Raw genomic sequence first — 21970 nt, 5'->3', positions numbered from 1 at the left:
TCAACTGAAATGAACGGAGCTCAACACGTCTCAGTTCTTGTCTTGTCTGTCATTTTTTCATTGTTTTATGTTAAAGTTTATTCATGCCTACGTATCTGTGTCACCATGTCCATGATCTTCCAGAAGCCATTCATCCTCCAAATAACCTCCAATCTACAATAACTTGACCATGTAACACCAGTAAAACCAGCAACATTCACACGATACACACAAGGGTACCAGAAACAGACTGTTTACATAGAGCACATGAGAACTCACATTCACAGGAACATCAGTAACACTTAACTGGAAGTTAGTCCACCTCAAAAAGAACAATTTAGATACTTCACAGCTCAAATAATAAACCCTTTTTTTTTTTATTAGAAGAAGTTATTTAAGTGCTTTAACAAAAACTCAAGTGCCACATTTCTGCATTTAAATGCTCCAAAACACTGGCCCCATACAGGCTTTACATTTTATCAGATGTGTGTTCTCTGGGAATGAAACCCATGACTTTCCTGTTGCAAGGACTATGTTCGAGCCACACACACACACACACACACACACACACACACACACACACACACACACACACACACTAATCTGATGTTCTTCTGAGAATCACTGAACGTGCTTCAACCTGCCAGCTGAGGCCGTTTCACCACACACATTCCTGCACTGTGATTGGCTCAGAGAGGACAGCCAGTGAATCAGCCAATCAGAACACAGCGCCTCAGGTTCCTCTATCTGTGACCGCTGGAAATCAAACACAGTTAGAAAGAGAGCGAGAGAGAGATTTAGACTTTTAGAAGTGTTAAAGCAGGATGAATAGCATTGTTGGAATATGAGATATAGAAAGGAAAAAACACACACACAAAAAAAAATAAATAAAAAAGGGAAGGAAAAGTGGGAAGTACAGAAGAAGAGTTACGCAGCACAGGTAGGAATTACATAGGAAATCAGTGTGTGTGTGTGTGTGTGTGAAAGAGAAACAGGTATAAATGAAAGTATACTATGTCTTATGAGAGTTACAGCTACTTTATAAATCTCTATCACTTCTGTATTAACATAGTTAACACTGATTGAAATGTGTTTTGTGTGAACTGTTGATCTGATGTTTGACTGTTACAATTAAACAGGCTGTTATTTGATGCTGTACCTCAAAGACTTCTATGCAAATTTCCTCTGTTCTGATTGGCTGTCCTCTTCACATGTGAAATGAGTCACAGTTTTGTGCTGCACTCACACACGAGCTGAAGTTTGCTGTCGAAAATATAGTTTTTAACTGCTGCATCCTTCAGTAACAGTCTGTTTATGCTAGATTTTTGTGCTGAAATATGTCTGTTCAAACTGTTCAGATGGGACTGAAATGATCAGGGATCTCGTTCAAAATAAGCTTAAGCTGCTTGTTTCTAACGTCGAGATTCTTCAGAAGGATCTGCAGAGCAGTAGGTGCTACACACAGCAAAACGTGAAAAAGAGTGTGACAGCTGTGCTGTTTGTGTCTCTTCCCAATAATTCTGATTCATTCTTAGTCGGGATGCTCCAATATTTATCAGCCAATTATTGACCAAAGTGAAACCATCAGCATACGGGTCAGAAGCATGAAAACGCAGATATGAAAAACCAATGGTTCATTTATAATAACATTAATTTATCACATTGTATAAAGCTTGTAATACGTTTTTCTGTGTGAATGACCAACTAAAATAAATAAAATCCAAAGAAGTAAAGCATGTCGAAATATGCATAATATAAATGTTTCTGTCATGTTGTATCCAAATATGTAAAATGTGATTTCTATTGTTTAGAACTGCAAAAACAGAGGACCAAACATGTTTTAGAAGTGCAAAATAAACCTTTTCCCACATATGCCCCCATCTGTCATTGGTCAAACAGATAGTCCTGCCCCAACACATGTCATTGGTTGAGTCAATGTAGTTGTGTCAGGTTGGACGGGTCGCTCAAAACAAACAGTTTCGGTTTATAGTTTCGAGGAATTCAACCAACAAGACTTACTTATAGTTGACTCTGCATATTAAGCTGGGACTGGAGAAAGTATTTTAACACTGACAAAGTTACATGCTTCATCTTTAAATGACCCCTATAAAGCATGTGATGTGACGTGTAGGCTGGAGTTTCAGTATATCTTTATTCTCACCACAGATTTGAGTCATGAATAATCGCTCTATATCGCACTGGTTGAGACAGATCGGACTGCCGCAGTACACCAGAGTACTGGAAAAACAGTGTTATGGCCTTGAGGTACAGATCACACTAATCTATCATGTTCTGTCTCTTGTGTGATTTAGCTCTGTTTACTTGCATCATAATTGTGTGTGTGTGTGTGTGTGTGTGTGTGTAGGGTCTTCTCGATGTAACAGAAGAGGATCTTAGACTGATGGGAGTTGAAGACCCAGAACACAGAGCAACCATTATAATCCAACTGAAGAAACAACAACAGAGAATACAACCAAACAAAGGTACACAAAGGCTATTGATAATGATAAGACATAAATGATAAGTCTATCCCTGAATGCCTCGTTTTCACTCCCGTCGAAAATAAAAGCAGCGCTATTCTGAATAAGGTATATTACAATTTTACTGTAGCGCATGACTCATTTTAACGTTTGCATTGCATAATCAACTACATTTACAAGCTTGTTTGAGTGCGATCAAATTGTGCGGTAGCTCGACTGATAGAGCGTTGCACTTGTGATGTAAAGGAGCGGGGTTACGAGTCTTGAAGAGCACGCAAGTCCACACGTAAACCCAGAGTGTCACAGAAGCAACACAAAATGACGTGATTGTGTTTTTCATCTCACATTAGCTTTAATGGCACTATCGGTTAGGTTTAGGTTTAAGGTTGAGGGTAGGGAGGTCGGATTTGTAGATTTAAAACTCGACAGAGCATAATTTAACTCGATTTTAGCTCCACACAGTGGACATTTCACCTCTGAACTGCCGCGATACGTGTTAGTAATCATGTAATTGCACAGTTACACAGTAATGTAAATTTTTAAAATTAGGTCAGGCTGCAGAAATCACTTATTGATTCATTCTTTCTTTAGTCTTGCTGAAGTTACACTACACAATGGTTGACGTCACACTATGTGTACTATGTAGGGTATAGGGAGCGATTTCATGGCTGCTGTGCTTTCTCCTCAGAGAGTTGCTCAACAGGAACCACAGGCAGAGTGACCCGGAAGTATTCTTTGGCATCATCACTCGACTTGGTCAAACCCAAAACCGACCTCTTCCGTCAAAGCATCGTGCCGCGACTGCGTCGCCGTGACAACCACAGAGTCTCCGCCTCCTGCCTCCAGCTCCCGGCCCAAACCAATGAGGAAGACCACGCCTCCTCCAGCAAACACAGGTTCCTTCATCACCACACAATATTTAATGCAAACGACAAAGTTACTCTTTTTCTTTTGGATCTGAAATATGGAGAAGGGTATAGCTGCAGACAGAGCTCCAAACTGCCAGCAAAGATATAGGGAGCCCCTTACCTAATCCTAACATGTGTGGAGGTGTCGCCCCCTTTTGAAGTTGGCAAAACCCCCTTTTGGAGTAACCCCTCCCTCTTTTCGAGATTCCGCACCCATTTGGAGAACTCCGGCCTGCAGCTACAGTATACATACTTGGGAATACGGCTTAAAAGTAAATACACTAATTGCTAGCCAAATTCATGCATGGTTTAAATTGCAATGTAAGAATCAACTCTAAGAGACAAGTAAAATAATATATAAATACAAATACAGCAGTCACAGACAGTCAGAGTGAGCTTAACTGTATCTATCTTGCTCAAAAAACAGAGTAGACCGGCATAAGGTGGAACTGTCAATCATAAACATGAGCGGTACTTGTTTTGATGCGCGTATAGAAAACGTGGCTTTACACTATGGTTTGGTTGGTCACTGTTCAGTTTTAGTTTGTCTACTTTGACTTTTCGCGTCACTCGAGTCATATGCACGGCTAGTGTTTCGTTCAAAGTGATGCAACGTTTAACATTGAAGCTTGTATCAAACAACATATTTTACATCGAAGCACTGTATCGGAGCTTGATTCCTTTTGCCAAAACCATGTGATCTATGACGTCTGATGTTTAATTAGGCTGTAAACCTTGTGACTTCTTCCACACATAGCACACTAGGAAGTCTGTTTAAGAGCGTGTCACCCGGAAAGCATCACATTCTAATTTTTGTGCACAAACATTTGATAGACATCTTAAAAAGAGCAGATTTACATCCATATTTATATCGGAATGCTGTTATTAATTTCAACTATATAATTTATGTGTGATCACATACATGGATATAATAAAAATAAATGATGCTTGGCATTCTGAGCGAGTTTGATTCATACATTGATAGATCATTAATTGTGTTAATAATATGATGCATCAAGCACTGCTGCAGTTTATATAAAACACTTTCCCCTCCAGAATAATAAATTTTAGTGGCAAGAGAACTGAATCCTTGTCAAATTAAAAGGAAATCTGATCTGCGCTTACGTAAACCATAATGTTTTCCTGTGTGCGCCAGATGTTAATGGGTGAGATAGAAGATTTCAGTGAATTAACACTTACATTTTGGTCTGTTTTTCACACAGTGTAATTGAATGCCTTCAGTAGATTGAAACGTAGCGCACGAGTGATATGGATGACTTTTATGGTGCTTTTAAGTGCTTTTGGAGCACGACCGTCACAATCACGATCTTCTCAACCATCAATCTTGCACTGAAAAAAATATTTAGCCTATTTTTAAGATGTACGCATTTGAATTTCATAAACAAATTCCATCAAATTTAATTGTGCAAAGTTGAACTAAATTAATGAAACGTAATCTTTTTTCTTTTTTTTTTTTTTAAAGATTACTTAATTAAATTTGATGGAGTTTTGTTATGAATTCAAATAAATCTTAAAATAATTTTTTTGAGTGTGTGTTTCAAGGATTAAAAGGTTATACTGTTTTGGAACGAGGAGGGTGAGTAAATGATGACAGCTTGTATTTTATGTGTAGAGGTTGATTTTGAGGCAATTAGATCTTTTTTTATTTATTTTTTTTTACGTTGCAAATTTATGTAGTTAATGAAAATCCCTGAAATTAACACATTTATTTTAAGACAAAATACTTATTTATCATTTTCAGTTTTGCTTAAGATCAATAAATCAAAACATTTTCAATAACTGTCCAATAAGTGAAAGGATAGTATTTGGGGTAAAAAGGGCTAAAGGCCCCTATTAAACACATTGTTTTTCTTCAGTGGGGCGAATAGATTTATTATGAAGAACATTCAAAGTGGGCTCACATTGACTCATCCATTCGTAATAGAGATTACTTTGTTTATAGAATACATGAGATGTAATAAAATGTAAAATGAACAAGAAATGAACAGGAAATGGTTGACTTTTTCTGAAGTGGTTATTTTGAGTAAGCATGATCTTAATTTGTTACTCAAAAAAAGCATCTTGCTATCTCAAAAGTATTTGCATTAGTTGACAAATTGTGCCCTATAACTATTGCCTCTTGTGAGAAGGTTCTTTCACTCTCTCAAGAAGGAAGTGGGAGACAGCGAATCAAACTCAAAAGGTATCTTTATTTTCGCTCACTCTAATGTTTTTTTTTTTTACATGCAAATGGTGCCCACATACACACACACAAGTGCAGGCTCAGCTCTCTCTCTCCTCCGGTGGTCTGGATCACCCTTTAAATCACTCTCTGCTCTCACTGCAAACACAAAACAGCTGTTAGAGGTGATTTCCCACAGGTGCCAACCCTTACCACACTCACTCTCTTGACCTCGCTCTCCACAGACATCGCTCGGCCAAGCCCCCATCACCACATACCCCCATTGCCTGACTCAGGCCAGGGAGCATCTGGCCTGTCATTTACCCCCCATTTCTGGAGAGGAAATCCGCAACAGCCATCTGCGCCCCCAGCCTGTGGACCACCTAAAACTTAAAAGGCTGGAGAGCTAGATACCATCAGGTTATCCACGCGTTGGTATGCTTCATGCGATGGAGCCACTGGAGCGGGGCATGGTCCGAACAGAGGGTGAAAGCACGCCCCAACAGATAGTACCGGAGGGTGAGCCAAACACTCCTTGATTGTGCTGTACTTATTCTCTCTCATCGAGAGCTTGCGACTGATGTACAGCACAGGTCGCTCCTCCCTCTCCACCATCTGAGACAGTACCGCTCCCAACCCCCTGTCTGATGTGTCCATCTGCAAGATAAAAGGGAGAGAGAAGTCAGGAGAGTGCAATAATGGCCCGCCACAGAGTGCAGCTTTTACTTGTGTGAACGCCTTCTGACATGGCTCCATCCACTGGACCGGATCTGGTGCCCCCTTTTTAGTAAGATCAGTCAGTGGGCTTGTGACGGTCGAATAAATAGGCACAAAACTACGATAATAGCCAGCCAGCCCCAGGAACTGTCTCACCTCCTTTTTGGTCTTAGGTCTTGGGCAGCCTGCAATTGCTGCGATCTTATCAATTTGCGGCTGCACCTGTCCATAACCCAAGTGGAATTTCAGATACCATACTTCGACCTGTCCAATTGCACACTTCTTAGGGTTCACCTTGAGTCCCACCCATCTCAATGACTTCAGGACAGCCCTCAGATGCTGCAGGTGCCGCTGCCAATCATTACTGTAAATTATGATATCATCCAGAAAGGCAGCAGTGTAAGCAGCATGCAGTCTGAGGATTCTGTCCATGAGCTGCTGAAACATAGCCGGGGCCCCGAACAAACTGAAAGGAAGGATGACAAATTGGTGTAAGCCGAACGGTGTGGAAAATGCAGTTTTTTTTCACAGAACACGGGAACATGTTAAGGGGATCTGCCAATATCCCTTTGTCAAATCCAGTGTTGAATAAAAGTGAGTCATGCCTAACCAATCGAGCAGTTCATCAATACAAGGCATTGGATACGCATCAAATTTAGACACCACATTAACTTTTCTATAATCCACACAGAACTGGAATGAGCCATCACTCTTTGGAACCAACACCACCGGGCTGGCCCAGTCACTGTGGGATTCTTCTATTACCACCATATCTAGCATGGCCTTTAATTCTCCCCGAATCAGTTTTTGGTGTGTTCGGGTAATCGGTAGGGATGACTGCGTACCACTACCCCTGGGGTCGTTTTGATATGGTGCTCTCTGAGATTCGTATGACCAGGAAGAGGCGAGAACACGTCAGAGAATTCTCCTTGCAATCTGGCAACCTCCGTGACTTGTAATGGTGAGAGGTGGTCTCCGCAAGTGACAGGGTGACTCGATTGGTGGCTTTTAAGTTCACCTCCAGTCCAAGCTCCTCCCTCTACGGAACCACCATCGCTAAGTCATGGAGACTGCCTCTCTCTATGGTTTTAGGAGATTGAGGTGGTAAATCTAACATGCTCTGACTCTATCCGTTCACCTCATAATCGATTTCCTAACCCGCCGTGTGACCTCAAAGGGTCCTTGCCACTTGGTGAGTAATTTAGAGCTGGATGTGGGGAGTAATACATAGACTTTATCTCCCGCTGCAAATTCCCGTAGCCAAGTACCCCTATTATACAGCCGGCTTTGACGTTCTTGAGCCTGGAGAAAATTCTCCTGTGTTAATTGCCCCATTCAGGTCAAGAATGTATTGAATTTCATTTTTGCTGTTTGAAGGTCCCTCCTTCCAATTTTCCCGTAGGACATTGAGCATGCCATGCGGTTGACGCCCATAATATAATCCAAATAGGGAGAACACCGTGGAGGCTTGTGGGACCTCTCGTACAGCAAATACTAGGGGCTCGAGCCACTTGTCCCAATTTCAAGTGTCTTTGTGCACAAACTTATGAATCATATTATTTAGTGTCTGATTAAATTGTTTGACCAAGCCGTCTGTATGGGGGTGGTAAACGCTGGTCTGAATCGATTTATTCCCCAATAATTCGTATAGTTTGCGTAGTGTACATGACATAAACATTGTGCCCTGATCAGTGAGGATTTCTTTAGGAATCCCCACTCAGGGACCTCAACGAGGTCCAAAGCCAATTATTTCAAAGGGAACCTCAATCAAGAGAAGTGGGTGCAATGGTGCTCTTGAGGTGACCGGTGGATTCACCAGCTGACATTCACGGCATGCTGCACACCGTATGCAAACATCCCCGTGAATGTCCTGCCAATAGAAATGGGCCATTAGATGGTTCAGTGTTTTTTCCTGCCCTAATTTACCCACCATCGGATTAAAATGAGCCGTCTGGAATAACATTTCCCGATGGCTCTTCAGTACTAACAATTGGGTTGTATTTTCCTTTGTCTGAGCATCCTGTGTCACTCGATACAACTGATTCTTGATAATTAAAAAATACGGATATGCAAGTGCAATGTCTGGCTGGAGACCCTGAATATCAATCACTTTCACTTTATCAAAGGAGTCTCATCTCGCATCTGCTCCAGAGGGAAATCCCCTGCAGGGAATCCTCTAAGGGCTGGAGAAGCCAGCACTTCCCTCTCCCTTACGTCATCCTGGGGCAACAAGCTCTGCAACACCCGCCGGTCCTCCGCTTGGACCTGGAGGAGCACCTCGAAGCGCTTCTCCTGCTTCATCCGCAGCTCCATGAGGGCCTGGTGTTGTGCTTGGTGGATGCTGGCGAGGGACTTGAAGACTTCTTCCAGTGGTGAGGACATCATGGCAGCGTATCCTTCCTCCTTCCTGGGTTTCGGCACCACTGTGACAAGGTTCTTTCACTCTCTCAAGGAGGGAGTGGGAGACGGTGAAACAAACTTGAAAGATATCTTTATTTTTGCTCACTCTAATGTTTTTTTGTACATGCAAATGATGACCCCCCACACACACACATAAGTGCAGGCTCAGCTCTCTCTCTCCTCCGGCGGTCTGGATCACCCTTTAAATCACTCTCTGCTCTCACTGCAAACACAAAACAGCTGTTAGAGGTGATTTCCCACAGGTGCCAACCCTTACCACACTCACTCTCTTGGTCTCGCTCTCCACAGACGTCGCTCGGCCACGCCCCCATCACCACACCCTAGTATCTACACAATATCACTTTAAACCCCCTGTAGGGGCCTGTTACCCCAAGTGTGGGGTAAAAGGTTCCCTCAACACCTTTTTTTTTCCAAACTGAATTTTATTTGAAACAAACTTTTGTTATTATTTCTTTTCACACAAATTATGTTGCTCCATCAATTTTCAATAAAAATAAATCAATTTTCTTTGACCTTGATACATTTTGTGACCTTTAGCCCCGTTGTACTTATTCTAATTTTGGATGTTCTATAAGTATATAAACCTATTAACAATATTTTATTTATTTATGTAACACAGAAAGTATACAGAAAATAACTGTATAAAAAACACTGCAGGTTTAGTGACAAAAAAAAATCAGATTATAATCAGATTAATATATTCCAAGATATTATTCAGTAAAAAATTGAAGAATGCATTCAGTTTTTATTTTATTTTTTAAATAAAACATCTTCCATGACTTGACGCTGAAATATATTTTTCTATCATTTTATAGGGTGGTGATTTGGCAGGGCAAATGTTTTCCTAGTTTCAAAAGTGGGCGTGACTAAAAAGATTGAGAACGACTGCATTACACACATTTGGCTCCACCTAATGGCGCGTCAATGAACGAATCAGGTGAACGCGAATTTAAAAGATTCCGATCAGTGCAATGAATCAAAATTCCATAAAGCACTTTGTGCCAAATCGCTAAAAGCTGCTAAAAAATGTAATTATTATTATTATTATTATTATTATTATTACCTTGACAGGTGCCCCCAAGACTTTGAACTCAAATATAAAATCATTTTAATTTGTTGAACATTTTTGGTCACTAAATAATACCCATTCTTTATTTTTAATTATTTAACACTTCACAGTTTTGATGTTAACTATTATTCTAATGGAAATTAAAGAATGAATAGTGTGTCCAACTTTTAGACTGTTAACATTCCTCAAAGTAAAAGGTTTTATTTTGTTTCTCTGTCATATTGAAACAGTTGCACGCTGTCACGCTCACATTCTTTATATTCAGATTTGTCTTGATTTAAACATATCGGTTCATCTGAACGCGCATCAGTGTGAACGCGCAGCTGACAGCGTCTCTGTTGCGCAACGCACAAACGGGGCGTCGACATGATCAAGCTGCCACAGGTTTCTCTGTCGGGCAGGTCGCGGGTCTGCGGGGCCCCGGGAGCGACAGACAGGTGAGTGAGCGCGGAATGTGAGGAATGCGCCGGAGAGATAGCGGAGCTCAAACCTTCAGCGGCGTGTGTGAACTCGTCAGATGTGGAGAAAACTTCAGTGTTTGTCCTGTTAAACACACTGCGAGAAGACTGTCTGGGATCATGAGCGTTCATTGACGAACTTCTGGAGAGATTTATTTGTCGTTTTGGAGGTAAGATCCTGGCGGCTGTTAATATTCCAGGACAGATTCCAGCTGTGTTAATGATTATCCCGGTGTATCCTGGTACGGAAAGACCTTTGATATGTAGCTAATGTGTGACTGTATATATGATATATTTAACCTGCAGAAACTATTTAAAAATTAGAAGATTGTTTGTGAATCCTCAAACTATTTATTTGTAATAGTTGTTGGGTAAACAAATGAATATACATTCTGGCATTGATTCAGGGAAGAATCAACTAAATAATGAGGGTAGATGTTAACTTAAAGTTTGAACTGTGTTCTCAGGTCAAGAATTATTTTTCATTAATGTCGGGGCAGGTTGTCACTTGTGTTTTATATATGGTATCATATGCCATGGCACTTTGGTTCTTCAATATTGGCTACCACTGAATGCTGTTACATGGGATTTACATGGTACTTTAAGGTACTTCAAAGTCATGTCCAAAAACATGCTATTACTATGGTACATACAGTATATATACTATGTCTCAAAAACCATGTTATTATAATTGTACCATGTTGTTATTTTTAAGTGGCTAATGCCAAGTACAAAAATGCATATAAAAAGTCATCAGGTTTGAGTGTCAGCAGCACCGGCCTTGAGTCCAGCATGTCAGGAAGAACCCATAACAACGGATTCCATGACAACCAGTCCCAGGACACTTCCTGATGTCCAGAGATCACAATGCAGGAGATTTGACTGTGGGACGGGAAGGAAATGTTATTAAAACGCTGCAGCAGCACCCGTAACAATCACAACACACCAGTGATGCACATGTGAAGTAATTTAAGATTTAATGGTGAAGTAATGACACTTTTGGGATGTACACAGTGTTGCAGGAGAGTGTGGCAGACAGATACAACTCAAACTGAGGATTGGTATTGTTAATGCTAGGCACTTGTTTACACATAAAAAAGTATATATATAAAATACAAACCTTATTTTTACTTTATTATTACTTTAAACATACATAAATATTGAATCTCTGTCTATACACTTCTTTCTAAATGTGGGAACTTTCACTCAAAATATGAACTTTCGCTAGTTTTACTCATTTCTTCCATGTTCATATTACTCAAAAAAATTATGTAACCAAGGGAACTTAAATTAACTGAGTTGATTCAATTAAAAGTGTCTTGTCAGCTTTATTTAATCCATATGTGTTGGGACAACATGAAAATCTTTTGTTTGGTTAACTGAACCAGAAGATTTCTTATTTGCAGTATGTTTTGCATGAGACTCGACAGCGAGATTAAATGTTCAAATTAAGTGTTATTTTATGTGTCTTAATGCAAGATGAATATTAAAGGGAGAGACTTGTTAGTGTTTAAGATTTTGTTATGTTGATGTTTGGGGGTTACCATCATAGTCAAGAGTGGAGTTCGAGTCTAATACATGGAATACATTACAAATATAGATTTACAGTATTCTACATATTGTTTTATCTTTTGAGCAATTGCTCTGCTAATCATAGCATAGTGACTAGGTTCCCATCAGCATGTGTTTAGCATGCTAACATTACCTGTCATTAGCTAGCATATCACTAAAAGATTTTCATTATGATATGTTACATTTTGTTGGGTTTACATGATTCAGTTATGTTCCCTCTACTTGAAGTAGTTAAATAGCAGTGGGTAGCACTTTATAATAAGGTTCCATTCGTTAACATTATTTAATGAAATAGGTGTCGTGAACAAACAATGAACAATAGGCTATGTTTTGACAGTATTTATTAATCTTTGTTAATATTAGTCAGTAAAATTCATGTTAGTTCATAGTGCATTAACTGATATTAACAAATACAAATTTTAATTTTAAAAATGTATTAGTGTATGTTGAAATTAACATTAACCAAGATTAATAAATGCTGTATAAGTATTGTTCATTGTTAGTTCATGTTAATGTTGTTAACTAATGTGAACAAATGGAACCTTACTGTAAAGTGTTATAGAGAAAATCAGAGTCTGTGGAGGTTGAAAACCCCTGCACTTTCATAAAGACCATATAATCTTGCATCAATGGTCAACAATAATCAACCGAAATGTAAAACAGCCCTAAATGAGCTGCTAATGTTCCTCTGGAAAACAGTTCAGGTTTCAGTCATGACTGATCAAAAGGAAATAATCTGCTCTGTTTTGCAGCAGGAGGAAGAGTGTGACAGCTTTCATCAGTCAGGTGAGTGGGTTACTCTGGTCACACTGCGTTCTGTGGCATTTCATTGAGTATTCATTTCATTTAGACTCCTTAAAGTGGAAAGACCTCAAATATTTGGACTGTTCTGACTTGTTTCCTGTAGTTAAAGCTGTATATACAGTATACTGTACTTAATGCTACAATCGTCATACTTCCAGGCTTTTTAAAACGTTTCTAAAATTTCAGGCAAGGCTTTGTCAGACCAACATTTATAGTTTGTCCTGGCAAACTTTCCTTGTCTTGTTTATTTTAAGATTCTTCCAGTGTGTTTGTACCAGGATGTACACTCAAATTATTATTATTATTATTATTTTAAGAATGACAAATTTCAATTTCATAATAAAATCCCATCAAATTGAAATGAGTATCTTTAATAAAATAAAATGAAATAAGGAAAACCCTAAATATGATTTATTATTAATAAATAACTGTATTAATTGAATTTTGTTAAACATTACACAAAACAATTTGATGGGATTTTGTTATGAAATTTAAATGTGTACATCTTAAAAATAGACTCAAATATATTTTTTAAAGTAATAATGACATTTGAAAATGGCCTTAACTAGGGTTTAAGGACACAGTATGCTTAAATATAAAGGTTCTTCAATGGTTCTTGGGTTGCTATATGGTTCTTTTGGAGATTAAGATGGTTCTAAAACTTTCATTATAGGTTCTAGGATCGGTATTGGGCGTAGTCTGGTTGCAAAGTATTTAGTTACTGTAATTTAATTACTTTTTAAGTCAAAGAAGCAGTGTAACACATTACATTTTAAATGTAAAAATGTTTCTGTACAATATTATAGATAGTAATTTACACTCTTAAAAATAAAGGTTCTTTACCTCCTCATTGCACAAAAGGTTCTTTGTTGTGGAAAAAAGGTTCTTTAGACTATTAAAATGGTTCTTATAAGAACTTTTCCCTGAAAGGTTCTTTGGGGAACCAAAATGGTTATTCTATGGAAATGCTACAAAAACCCCTTTTGGAACCTTTATTTTTAAGTGTGTAAATGTACAGTATTTAGTAATGTGATTACGTTTTCATTGAAGCGATTGGTAAAGTAATCTGAAAATAATTTTAGAAAAGTAATTAGTCATTTGTAGTGGATTACTTTTTGAGTAACTTACCCAACATTGTCTGGGATCTTGAACTAAGATCTACAGTATCAAGTTAGGTTTTTTGTGGATCTTAAAGTTGTTCATCAGACTGATCTGAATCTTTAATATTTCAATGTTTGTTAAGGTGTTCTCAGGGCTGAAGGACATGGACTCTGTGAAGAAGGAACTGGAGGAGGAACTTAAACTCAACCCTGAAGATCTGAGGAGTCACGCCTGGTATCATGGACAGCTGTCGCGCGAGGTGTGTCTGTGTGCGGTCCCATGGTATCATTTATAAGATGTATACTGTATTTGGATTGTAAGATGTATATTTGGTGTGTGTTTGTGTAGGGTGCGGAGCAGTTATTGTGTCGGGATGGTGATTTTCTGGTGCGTGACTCCAGCTCAAGCGCAAGTGATTATGTTCTGAGCTGCATGTGGAACAATCAACAAGTGCATTTCAAGATCATAAAAGTCGTACTGCGACCCAAACAGGTACTGTACGTGGCCCGGCATTTCTCTTGTGAATAAACAATCTGATATTGAGTATTTGTGTGTTTGTGTGTGTGTAGGGTTACTCCCGCGAGTTGTTCCAGTTTGAGCACGATCAGTTCGACAACATTCCTGCGTTAATTCGATTCCATGTTGGCGGACGGCGTCCCATCTCAACTTCCTCTGGAGCGGTTATCTTTCATCCAATCACGCGCACCCTGCCTCTACGCATCATCAGTGAGCGCCAGGCTGAAAAATCATCAAGCTCATCTAATTGGTCGAGAGGTCAGAGCAAGAGGCGGAGCTTGAGCTCCTCTCAGAAAGACGCACTACTGGTCAACAACATCCTGCTCAGGTAAACAATACAAGAGTAAGAGCTAGTGTGTGTATGTTTTGACTATAGAAACTGTAGAGTGTGTGTGTTGTTGCTGTGGTAACACTGTAATGTGTGTGTAGGAGTGGCAGTCAGCCTGCTAACTTGGAGACAGTGGGAAGACCATGTCTACAGTCTGCACAATCTGACAGCAACCTCCGCACAGGTACTACACACTAGCAACCATCCAAAACACCCTAGAAACCACATAACAACGCATTACAAGCCACTCAGAACATCTTATCTAAAGTATAGTGACTCTCTGGCAACTACTCGAAAACACCCTAGCATTGTGGTCACTCACATTTCTTTAGAGCATGTAAAAATTAAGCGATTCATTTAACTTGTTAATTCAGTGGGATTAGTTATGCAATAATAACATGTTAAAAAAAGATCAATGCTATTAAACACAGTTAATCCTGTCCCCTGACTGCAAGTCAATTCCATAAGGAGTTTTTCCAACAGCGGAGCAATTCAAGTGTAACCAGTCCTGCTCTACTCGCTCTGAGCAGGATTTGAACCGGGGTCTCTGTCATGGGAGGTGGGCACGTTAACTAGGAGGCTAAAGGCTACAGCATATAGCATCAGTTGCTAGTGCATCTCTTTAGGCCAAAGGAGTGAGGTTTTACACATACCGCACAGCTGTCATGTACCAGCTGGCTCCCGTTACACAAGCATGAAGTACCACCTCCATGTTGTTGCGAGTCTCAGTCAGCAGAAGGCAGTAAGCGCAGCTCCAGCTGTACAGTTAACAAACTGACAGCGGATCAAAGATTGGCTGGATGCAGAAGAGTGGAGGGTCTCAAGATGTTTTTTTTTTAAGTTTCGAACTACATTTAATGTCACATAACCTTCTTGAAAATGCAACATTTATGGTTAGAAATGCCACACAAGCACAGTAAGATGCTTCAAAAAAATTTAGTTTTTTAACTCCTGTGCAGGTGTACCACAGACAAGTTCATCACAGGAGTCAAGCCCCGCCCTCATCTCGCCAGTGTTCCGCACAGGAAGTGAACCTCTGCTCAGCCACGCAGCCACTTCCTGCACCACTAGGCTCAGCCAATCAGGTCTCGGCGGCTCGCCTCTCCGTGGCTCTGATGGACAGTTGCATTCTCAAGCGCCACCCAAACCATTGCGAATCTCCATCCTGTTCCCCCCAACTCCGACTGTTTCGGAGGCGGACCCTGGTGGTCTATATGGCGAGCTGGTGCCACAGGTGAGAGTATACCACCTTAAAGTAAATATGAAATCATACTACTGTATTTACTGTTTCTTAATACACGTTCCTGATTTATTGTGAACAATTCATCTTAGTAATTTTGTGATTCACCTCGGAGATGATTGGTTTGCTTTTGAAACCAAGAGGCTGAAAAAGTGGACAGGCACTGTTGCGCTCAATTCTTGAAGGATAAAATGTATTTTTTTGTCAGGCATTAGTGTTTGACTCAGTAATTAATCACATGATGTGTTAAGAATGCCGTTTCATGTTGAGTAACGTTTTAAAGCCTCAGATTTGTAAATACAATTAATTCTGAGATGATAGATAGTAAATCACTATCCTCTGACGTCATGTAGGTTCCGGTCACCATGTTGCCCAAAGGTCACGCGGCACGCCTCCGCGCTCAGGAGAAATGGACCAGTCGAGCGCGCCTCACTGAAACCAGCTTTGGGTTCCTGGAGGCGCAGAAACTGGAGGAGGAGCGGCGGTCGAGAGAGACAGAGACGGGGACCGTGGAAGACACGGACTGGCATTTTGAGCGTCCACAGACCGAGACCACCTCATGTTTTCGTCTGGAGGATTTCCGCTCGCTTCTGCTGCCGGAGAACAATCGTCCACTGGATCAGAGCGCACTGCTCAAAGTCAAAGATCTGCTGACACGCACCGATGCCAGGACCACTGCGTTACACATGCTCAGTGTCAACTGTCAGGTATGGCACTCAACATTTCCACCAGAACTCTGATGAAATGGAAACATCCTCATGTTTTCTCTCTCTCTGTCAGGTGGCTCGAGTCACAGGTGTGACGGTGGAGCAGAAGAGGATTATGGGAGTCGAAACAGGTTTAGAGCTCATCACACTACCACACGGAGGCCAGCTGAGACAAGACCTGCTGGAGAGGTGTGTGTTATAGTGATGATGATGATGATATGGCACGTAATGATGTGTGATGATGTCATTTGATGTTCCCGTCAGGCATCATGTGATGGCTCTGGGCATCGCAGTGGATCTTCTGGGCTGTACAGGGACGGTGTGTCAGAGGGCAACCGTGCTGCACAAGATCATTCAGTTGGCACAAGAGCTGCGGTTCACCACACACGACCTGTATGCCTTCTCTGCTGTCATGAAAGCCCTGGAGATGCCGCAGGTGTGTGTGTGTGTGTGTGTGTGTACTGTAGGTGGTGAGGCTGTATATGACACTGATCTGATGTGTGTGTGTGTAGGTGGTGAGGCTGGAGATGACATGGAGAGCGTTAAGGCAGAATCACACAGACAGTGCTGTGACATTTGAAAAGAGCCTCAAACCCTTCATGAAATCACTCAATGAAGGAGATGGTGAGTGTGTTTTGTGTGTGTGTGTGTGTGTGTGTGTGTTTGTCTATGTTTTTTCTTAGTTTAAAGAAGTTTTAAATGTTTTTGTTTCAGCATTTAATGGTGTAAATTATGTGTGTCTATTAGACTGTTGTGTGTATGTATTGAGTGTTATGGTAGTTTATAGTTTGTTGTGTGTAGTTTGCAGCAAGTGTTGTGCCTGTGTGTAGTTTAAAGCTAGTGTTATGTGTAGTTTACAGTGTGTTGTGTGTAGTTTACAGTGTATTGTGTGTAGTTTACAGTGAGTGTTATGTGTAGTTTACAATGTATTGTGTGTAGTTTACAGTGAGTGCTGTGTGTAGTTTACAGTGTGTTGTGTGTAGTTTACAGTGAGTGCTGTGTGTAGTTTACAGTGTATTGTGTGTAGTTTACAGTGAGTGCTGTGTGTAGTTTACAGTGTGTTGTGTGTAGTTTACAGTGTGTTGTGTGTAGTTTACAGTGAGTGTTATATGTAGTTTACAGTGTGTTGTGTGTAGTTTACAGTGAGTGTTATGTATAGTTTACAGTGTGTTGTGTGTAGTTTACAGTGTATTGTGTGTAGTTTACAGTGAGTGTTATGTGTACTTTACGGTGTATTGTGTGTAGTTTACAGTGAGTTGTGTAGTTTACAGTGTATTGTGTGTAGTTTACAGTGAGTGTTGTGTAGTTTACAGTGTGTTGTGTGTAGTTTACAGTGAGTGTTATGTGTAGTTTACAATGTGTTGTGTGTAGTTTACAGTGAGTATTATGTGTAGTTTACAGTGTGTTGTGTAGTTTACAGTGAGTGTTATGTGTAGTTTACAGTGTGTTGTGTGTAGTTTACAGTGAGTATTTTGTGTAGTTTACAGTGAGTGTTATGTGTAGTTTACAGTGTATTTTGTGTAGTTTACAGTGAGTGTAATGTGTAGTTTACAGTGTGTTGTGTGTAGTTTACAGTGAGTATTTTGTGTAGTTTACAGTGAGTGTTATGTGTAGTTTACAGTGTATTTTGTGTAGTTTACAGTGAGTGTTATGTGTAGTTTACAGTGAGTGTAATGTGTAGTTTATAGTGAGTGTTGTTTATTTTTTACTGCAGGGGTGGGCAACTATTTTGGTAAAGGGGCCACATTGGGCTTTAAGTAGTGCATAGGGGGCCACATTGTATTCCTTTTGAGATACAATGTTCCGCATTGATTTGGTTTTTGTATCTTTTAAGCCCAGAAATAGTTGTGTACTCAATTTTCTGAAGTGTATATGTGACTAATGGGACTATTCTGCAATTGCCTAAAGTATTGTATTGCTCTACAAAGGTAGATACTTTTCTGTCAGGCATTAAAAAAACTGAATAAAGGCTGAGCTTATTATAAATTATTTATTTTACTATCTCTACTTCCCTGTTAATTTATTATTCAGTTTAACACTCTCTACATCAGGGGTCTGTTTTAATAAAAACAAATTATAGAATGTTTAATGTTTACTCATTTTATTCTAAAACATTACCAGTTTACGGGCTAAAAGGGTCATGATGTGGGTCTCGTCAATGGTTTGACTTTCTATTCAGCACACAACTGAATAAAACAGGCTGCATGATGATGATAAATGATTACTGCAAGAGTTAGATGAACACAGGTGCGAGGGGACTTCTCTTCTTCAACATTTATAAATTGCATAAATAAAAAATACATTTACATATTCGTCTCTCGCTTGCTTTTGCTTGCGTGTCAGTGATTACTCCTCCACGTGTCAATGATGCCAAGATCTACTTTTATATTTCATTTCATCACTGAGAAGGTTTACCTGCAAACTTAGTAGCACCAAACATCACAAGCAGTTTACAGTGAATGTTATGTGTCGTTCACAGTGGATGTTGTATGTAGTGTACAGTGAGTTTTATGTGTTGGTTAAACTGTTGAGTATATTTTACAGTGAATATTGTGTAGTTTCAGGTGTTGTGTGTAGTTTACTATGTTGTGTGTCTGTTAGACTCTGTTGTGTCAGGGCCGTTGTCTCTGCCTCACATGGTGCCGTTGTTGAGTTTGATGGAGGGAGAGCAGGACATTGTGGAATCGACAGACAGAGGCTGCCAGCTGCTCTACAACCTGCTGCAGTCAGCACGCAACGCTGCACTACACGCCAACGACTGCACACTGCATGCTCACAGCATGCTCTCAGGTTCACACACACACACACATACAAACATACACAAAATTAAGAGTCATTATGATGACGTGACTGGAAAACTGACCTGTCACTCTCTTCGGTCAGCCGGTTGGGAGCCAATCCCAGAGCTGCTGGAGGCGTTTCAGACAGAGTTTGCTCTTCGTCTCTTCTGGGGCCAAACAGGTGCAAAGGCCGAACGGAAGGAGCGCTACACCAAATTCGACAGGATCCTTACTGTCCTCTCCCACAAACTGGAACCAGACGAAACCTCTTAAGTTTGACATCCTGATCTTAAAGGGATAGTTCACACAAAAATGAAAACACTGTTACCCTCATGCCATTCTTTCTTCTGTGGAGCACAAGAGAAGAAATTATTAAATATATCCACGCCACTCTGTACCATTAAATTAAAGTAATTGGAGATTGGTGCTGTCAAAATTCACAATGACAAAAAAAAAAAGCATCATTCATGTATCATAAAAGTACTCAATACAACTCATGTGCTATATTCAGAGTCTTCTCAAGCCATATGCTATCTTTCTGTGTGAGAAACAAACCCAAATGTAAGTCGATATTTACAGAAAATATTCCACTCCAATAAGCTGTTAACCGCTGTAACTAGATTGGGTCAGTGAGCTGAACTTGAGAACCGATTCAGTCCGATTCGTTAACAAATCATTCAGACTGGTTTTTCCATCTAGATAAATGGATTAAATGTAAAAGATCTTACTCAAAAGAACAGTTGATTCATGAATAGGATCGCTACTTCTTTCATGAATACACAAAGGATATTTTCAGTGAATAACTACTTAAAATTTTGCTATTACAGAATGTAATGTGGTGCACAAGTTGTATGGACCACATTTATGGTGCTTTTTTTTTTGTCATTGTGGAGCTTGACAGCACCAGTCTGTATTAAAAAATATTATACAGAAAAGAGTGGCCAGTTTATTCTTCAAAGGTTCATAGAAAGTCATACAGGATCGACATGTGCTTGAGTAAAAATAAAAAGAATATTTGGGTGAACTAATCCTCTTCTCATCAACGCCATCTGCTGGTGGAAACAGGAACTAAGCCATTCTATACGCAATTCTGATTGGCTATCTCGAGAAAAGGGCGCATTGGCTTATGAAATCTATGATGATGCCTAAGATTGATATTCCTGTCATGTATTTTCAATTAAAATAGAGAAAAGCAGGAAATGCTGGGAAATGAGAAAACATTAAAAATATAAGGCTTCCAGACTTGTAAAACTAGTTCACATATTGTGTATTCGACTTGTGAATTTGTATGATTTTTGATCTATTTTATATCTGAAGGTGCATTACTGCCACCAACTGGACTGGATGTGGTGTTGCGATTTGTCTTGAGTGTTTTTCTATGCATGTTGAGTTTTTGTGACTGTTTATATGGCAATTAATTAAAGTGGAATTTAATATATCAAACTGTGATAGATTCATTTACACACAAACTAATCATGTAAGGAATGTCTCAAGTACAAATAAAGCTCTATCTGTTGATTACCACAGAAAACAATTTCGACTCATCCCTCTGTAAGGGGGACAATCAAAACAAGCAAGTACAACCCCCCACCCCCCAATATTTATACCATGATCAATGGAAACAAATGATGGCATGTTTTACACACGAAAGTACCAGATAAAAGGCTGGAGACTTCACATTTAACATCTCATTAATTAATAAACTGACATAGATTTATTAATAGACTGCTATATTTGATATAGCAAGATGGTGGTGGTGGTGTAGTGGACTATAGAAGGTGGTGGTGGTGTAGTGGACTATAGAAGATGGTGGTGGTGGTGGTGTAGTGGACTATAGAAGGTGGTGGTGGTGTAGTGGACTATAGAAGGTGGTGGTGGTGGTGGTGGTGGTGTAGTAGACTATAGAAGGTGGTGGTGGTGGTGGTGGTGGTGAGTGGACTATAGAAGGTGGTGGTGGTGTAGTAGACTATAGAAGGTGGTGGTGGTGGTGGTGGTGTAGTGGACTATAGAAGGTGGTGGTGGTGTAGTAGACTATAGAAGGTGGTGGTGGTGGTGGTGGTGTAGTGGACTATAGAAGGTGGTGGTGGTGTAGTAGACTATAGAAGGTGGTGGTGGTGGTGGTGTAGTGGACTATAAAAGGTGGTGGTGGTGTAGTGGACTATAGAAGGTGGTGGTGGTGTAGTGGACTATAGAAGGTGGTGGTGGTGGTGTAGTGGACTATAGAAGGTGGTGGTGGTGTAGTGGACTATAGAAGGTGGTGGTGGTGGTGGTGTAGTAGACTATAGAAGGTGGTGGTGGTGGTGTAGTAGACTATAGAAGGTGGTGGTGGTGTAGTGGACTATAGAAGGTGGTGGTGGTGGTGGTGTAGTGGACTATAGAAGGTGGTGGTGGTGGTGGTGTAGTAGACTATAGAAAGTGGTGGTGGTGTAGTGGACTATAGAAGGTGGTGGTGGTGGTGGTGTAGTAGACTATAGAAGGTGGTGGTGGTGGTGTAGTAGACTATAGAAGGTGGTGGTGGTGTAGTGGACTATAGAAGGTGGTGGTGGTGTAGTGGACTATAGAAGGTGGTGGTGGTGGTGTAGTAGACTATAGAAGGTGGTGGTGGTGGTGGTGTAGTAGACTATAGAAGGTGGTGGTGGTGTAGTGGGCTATAGAAGGTGGTGGTGGTGGTGGTGTAGTGGGCTATAGAAGGTGGTGGTGGTGGTGTA

The 21970-nt window shown here is 40.2% G+C and overlaps 1 protein-coding gene across 2 annotated transcripts in view; it reads left to right on the top strand.

The window, feature by feature from the left end:
* The first annotated feature begins 774 nt into the window (after window positions 1–774).
* LOC127444642 (breast cancer anti-estrogen resistance protein 3 homolog) overlaps window positions 775–21970 on the top strand; it is a 33168-nt gene continuing 11972 nt past the window's right edge. Inside the window, exons 1-18 of one of the 2 annotated variants that reach the window (XM_051704134.1) lie at window positions 775–919; window positions 2146–2244; window positions 2345–2462; window positions 3148–3355; window positions 12539–12572; window positions 13834–13950; window positions 14040–14183; window positions 14261–14535; window positions 14637–14719; window positions 15495–15769; window positions 16129–16482; window positions 16556–16671; window positions 16747–16918; window positions 16995–17106; window positions 19084–19272; window positions 19366–21040; window positions 21582–21643; window positions 21799–21860. In XM_051704134.1, the coding sequence (XP_051560094.1) occupies window positions 2155–2244; window positions 2345–2462; window positions 3148–3355; window positions 12539–12572; window positions 13834–13950; window positions 14040–14183; window positions 14261–14535; window positions 14637–14719; window positions 15495–15769; window positions 16129–16482; window positions 16556–16671; window positions 16747–16918; window positions 16995–17106; window positions 19084–19272; window positions 19366–19535 (2457 nt within the window). In that variant the 5' untranslated portion in view covers window positions 775–919; window positions 2146–2154 and the 3' untranslated portion in view covers window positions 19536–21040; window positions 21582–21643; window positions 21799–21860. Of the gene's footprint in view, window positions 920–2145; window positions 2245–2344; window positions 2463–3147; window positions 3356–9891; window positions 10385–12538; window positions 12573–13833; window positions 13951–14039; window positions 14184–14260; window positions 14536–14636; window positions 14720–15494; window positions 15770–16128; window positions 16483–16555; window positions 16672–16746; window positions 16919–16994; window positions 17107–19083; window positions 19273–19365; window positions 21041–21581; window positions 21644–21798; window positions 21861–21970 lie in introns of those variants that run through there. The other variant, XM_051704135.1, reaches the window with a different exon arrangement.

Source organism: Myxocyprinus asiaticus, chromosome 8 (genome assembly GCF_019703515.2).
Source record: "Myxocyprinus asiaticus isolate MX2 ecotype Aquarium Trade chromosome 8, UBuf_Myxa_2, whole genome shotgun sequence".
Lineage (NCBI taxonomy): Eukaryota > Metazoa > Chordata > Actinopteri > Cypriniformes > Catostomidae > Myxocyprinus > Myxocyprinus asiaticus.
Note: the sequence above shows the minus strand (reverse complement) of the source record. Positions and strands in the feature narration are given on the sequence as shown.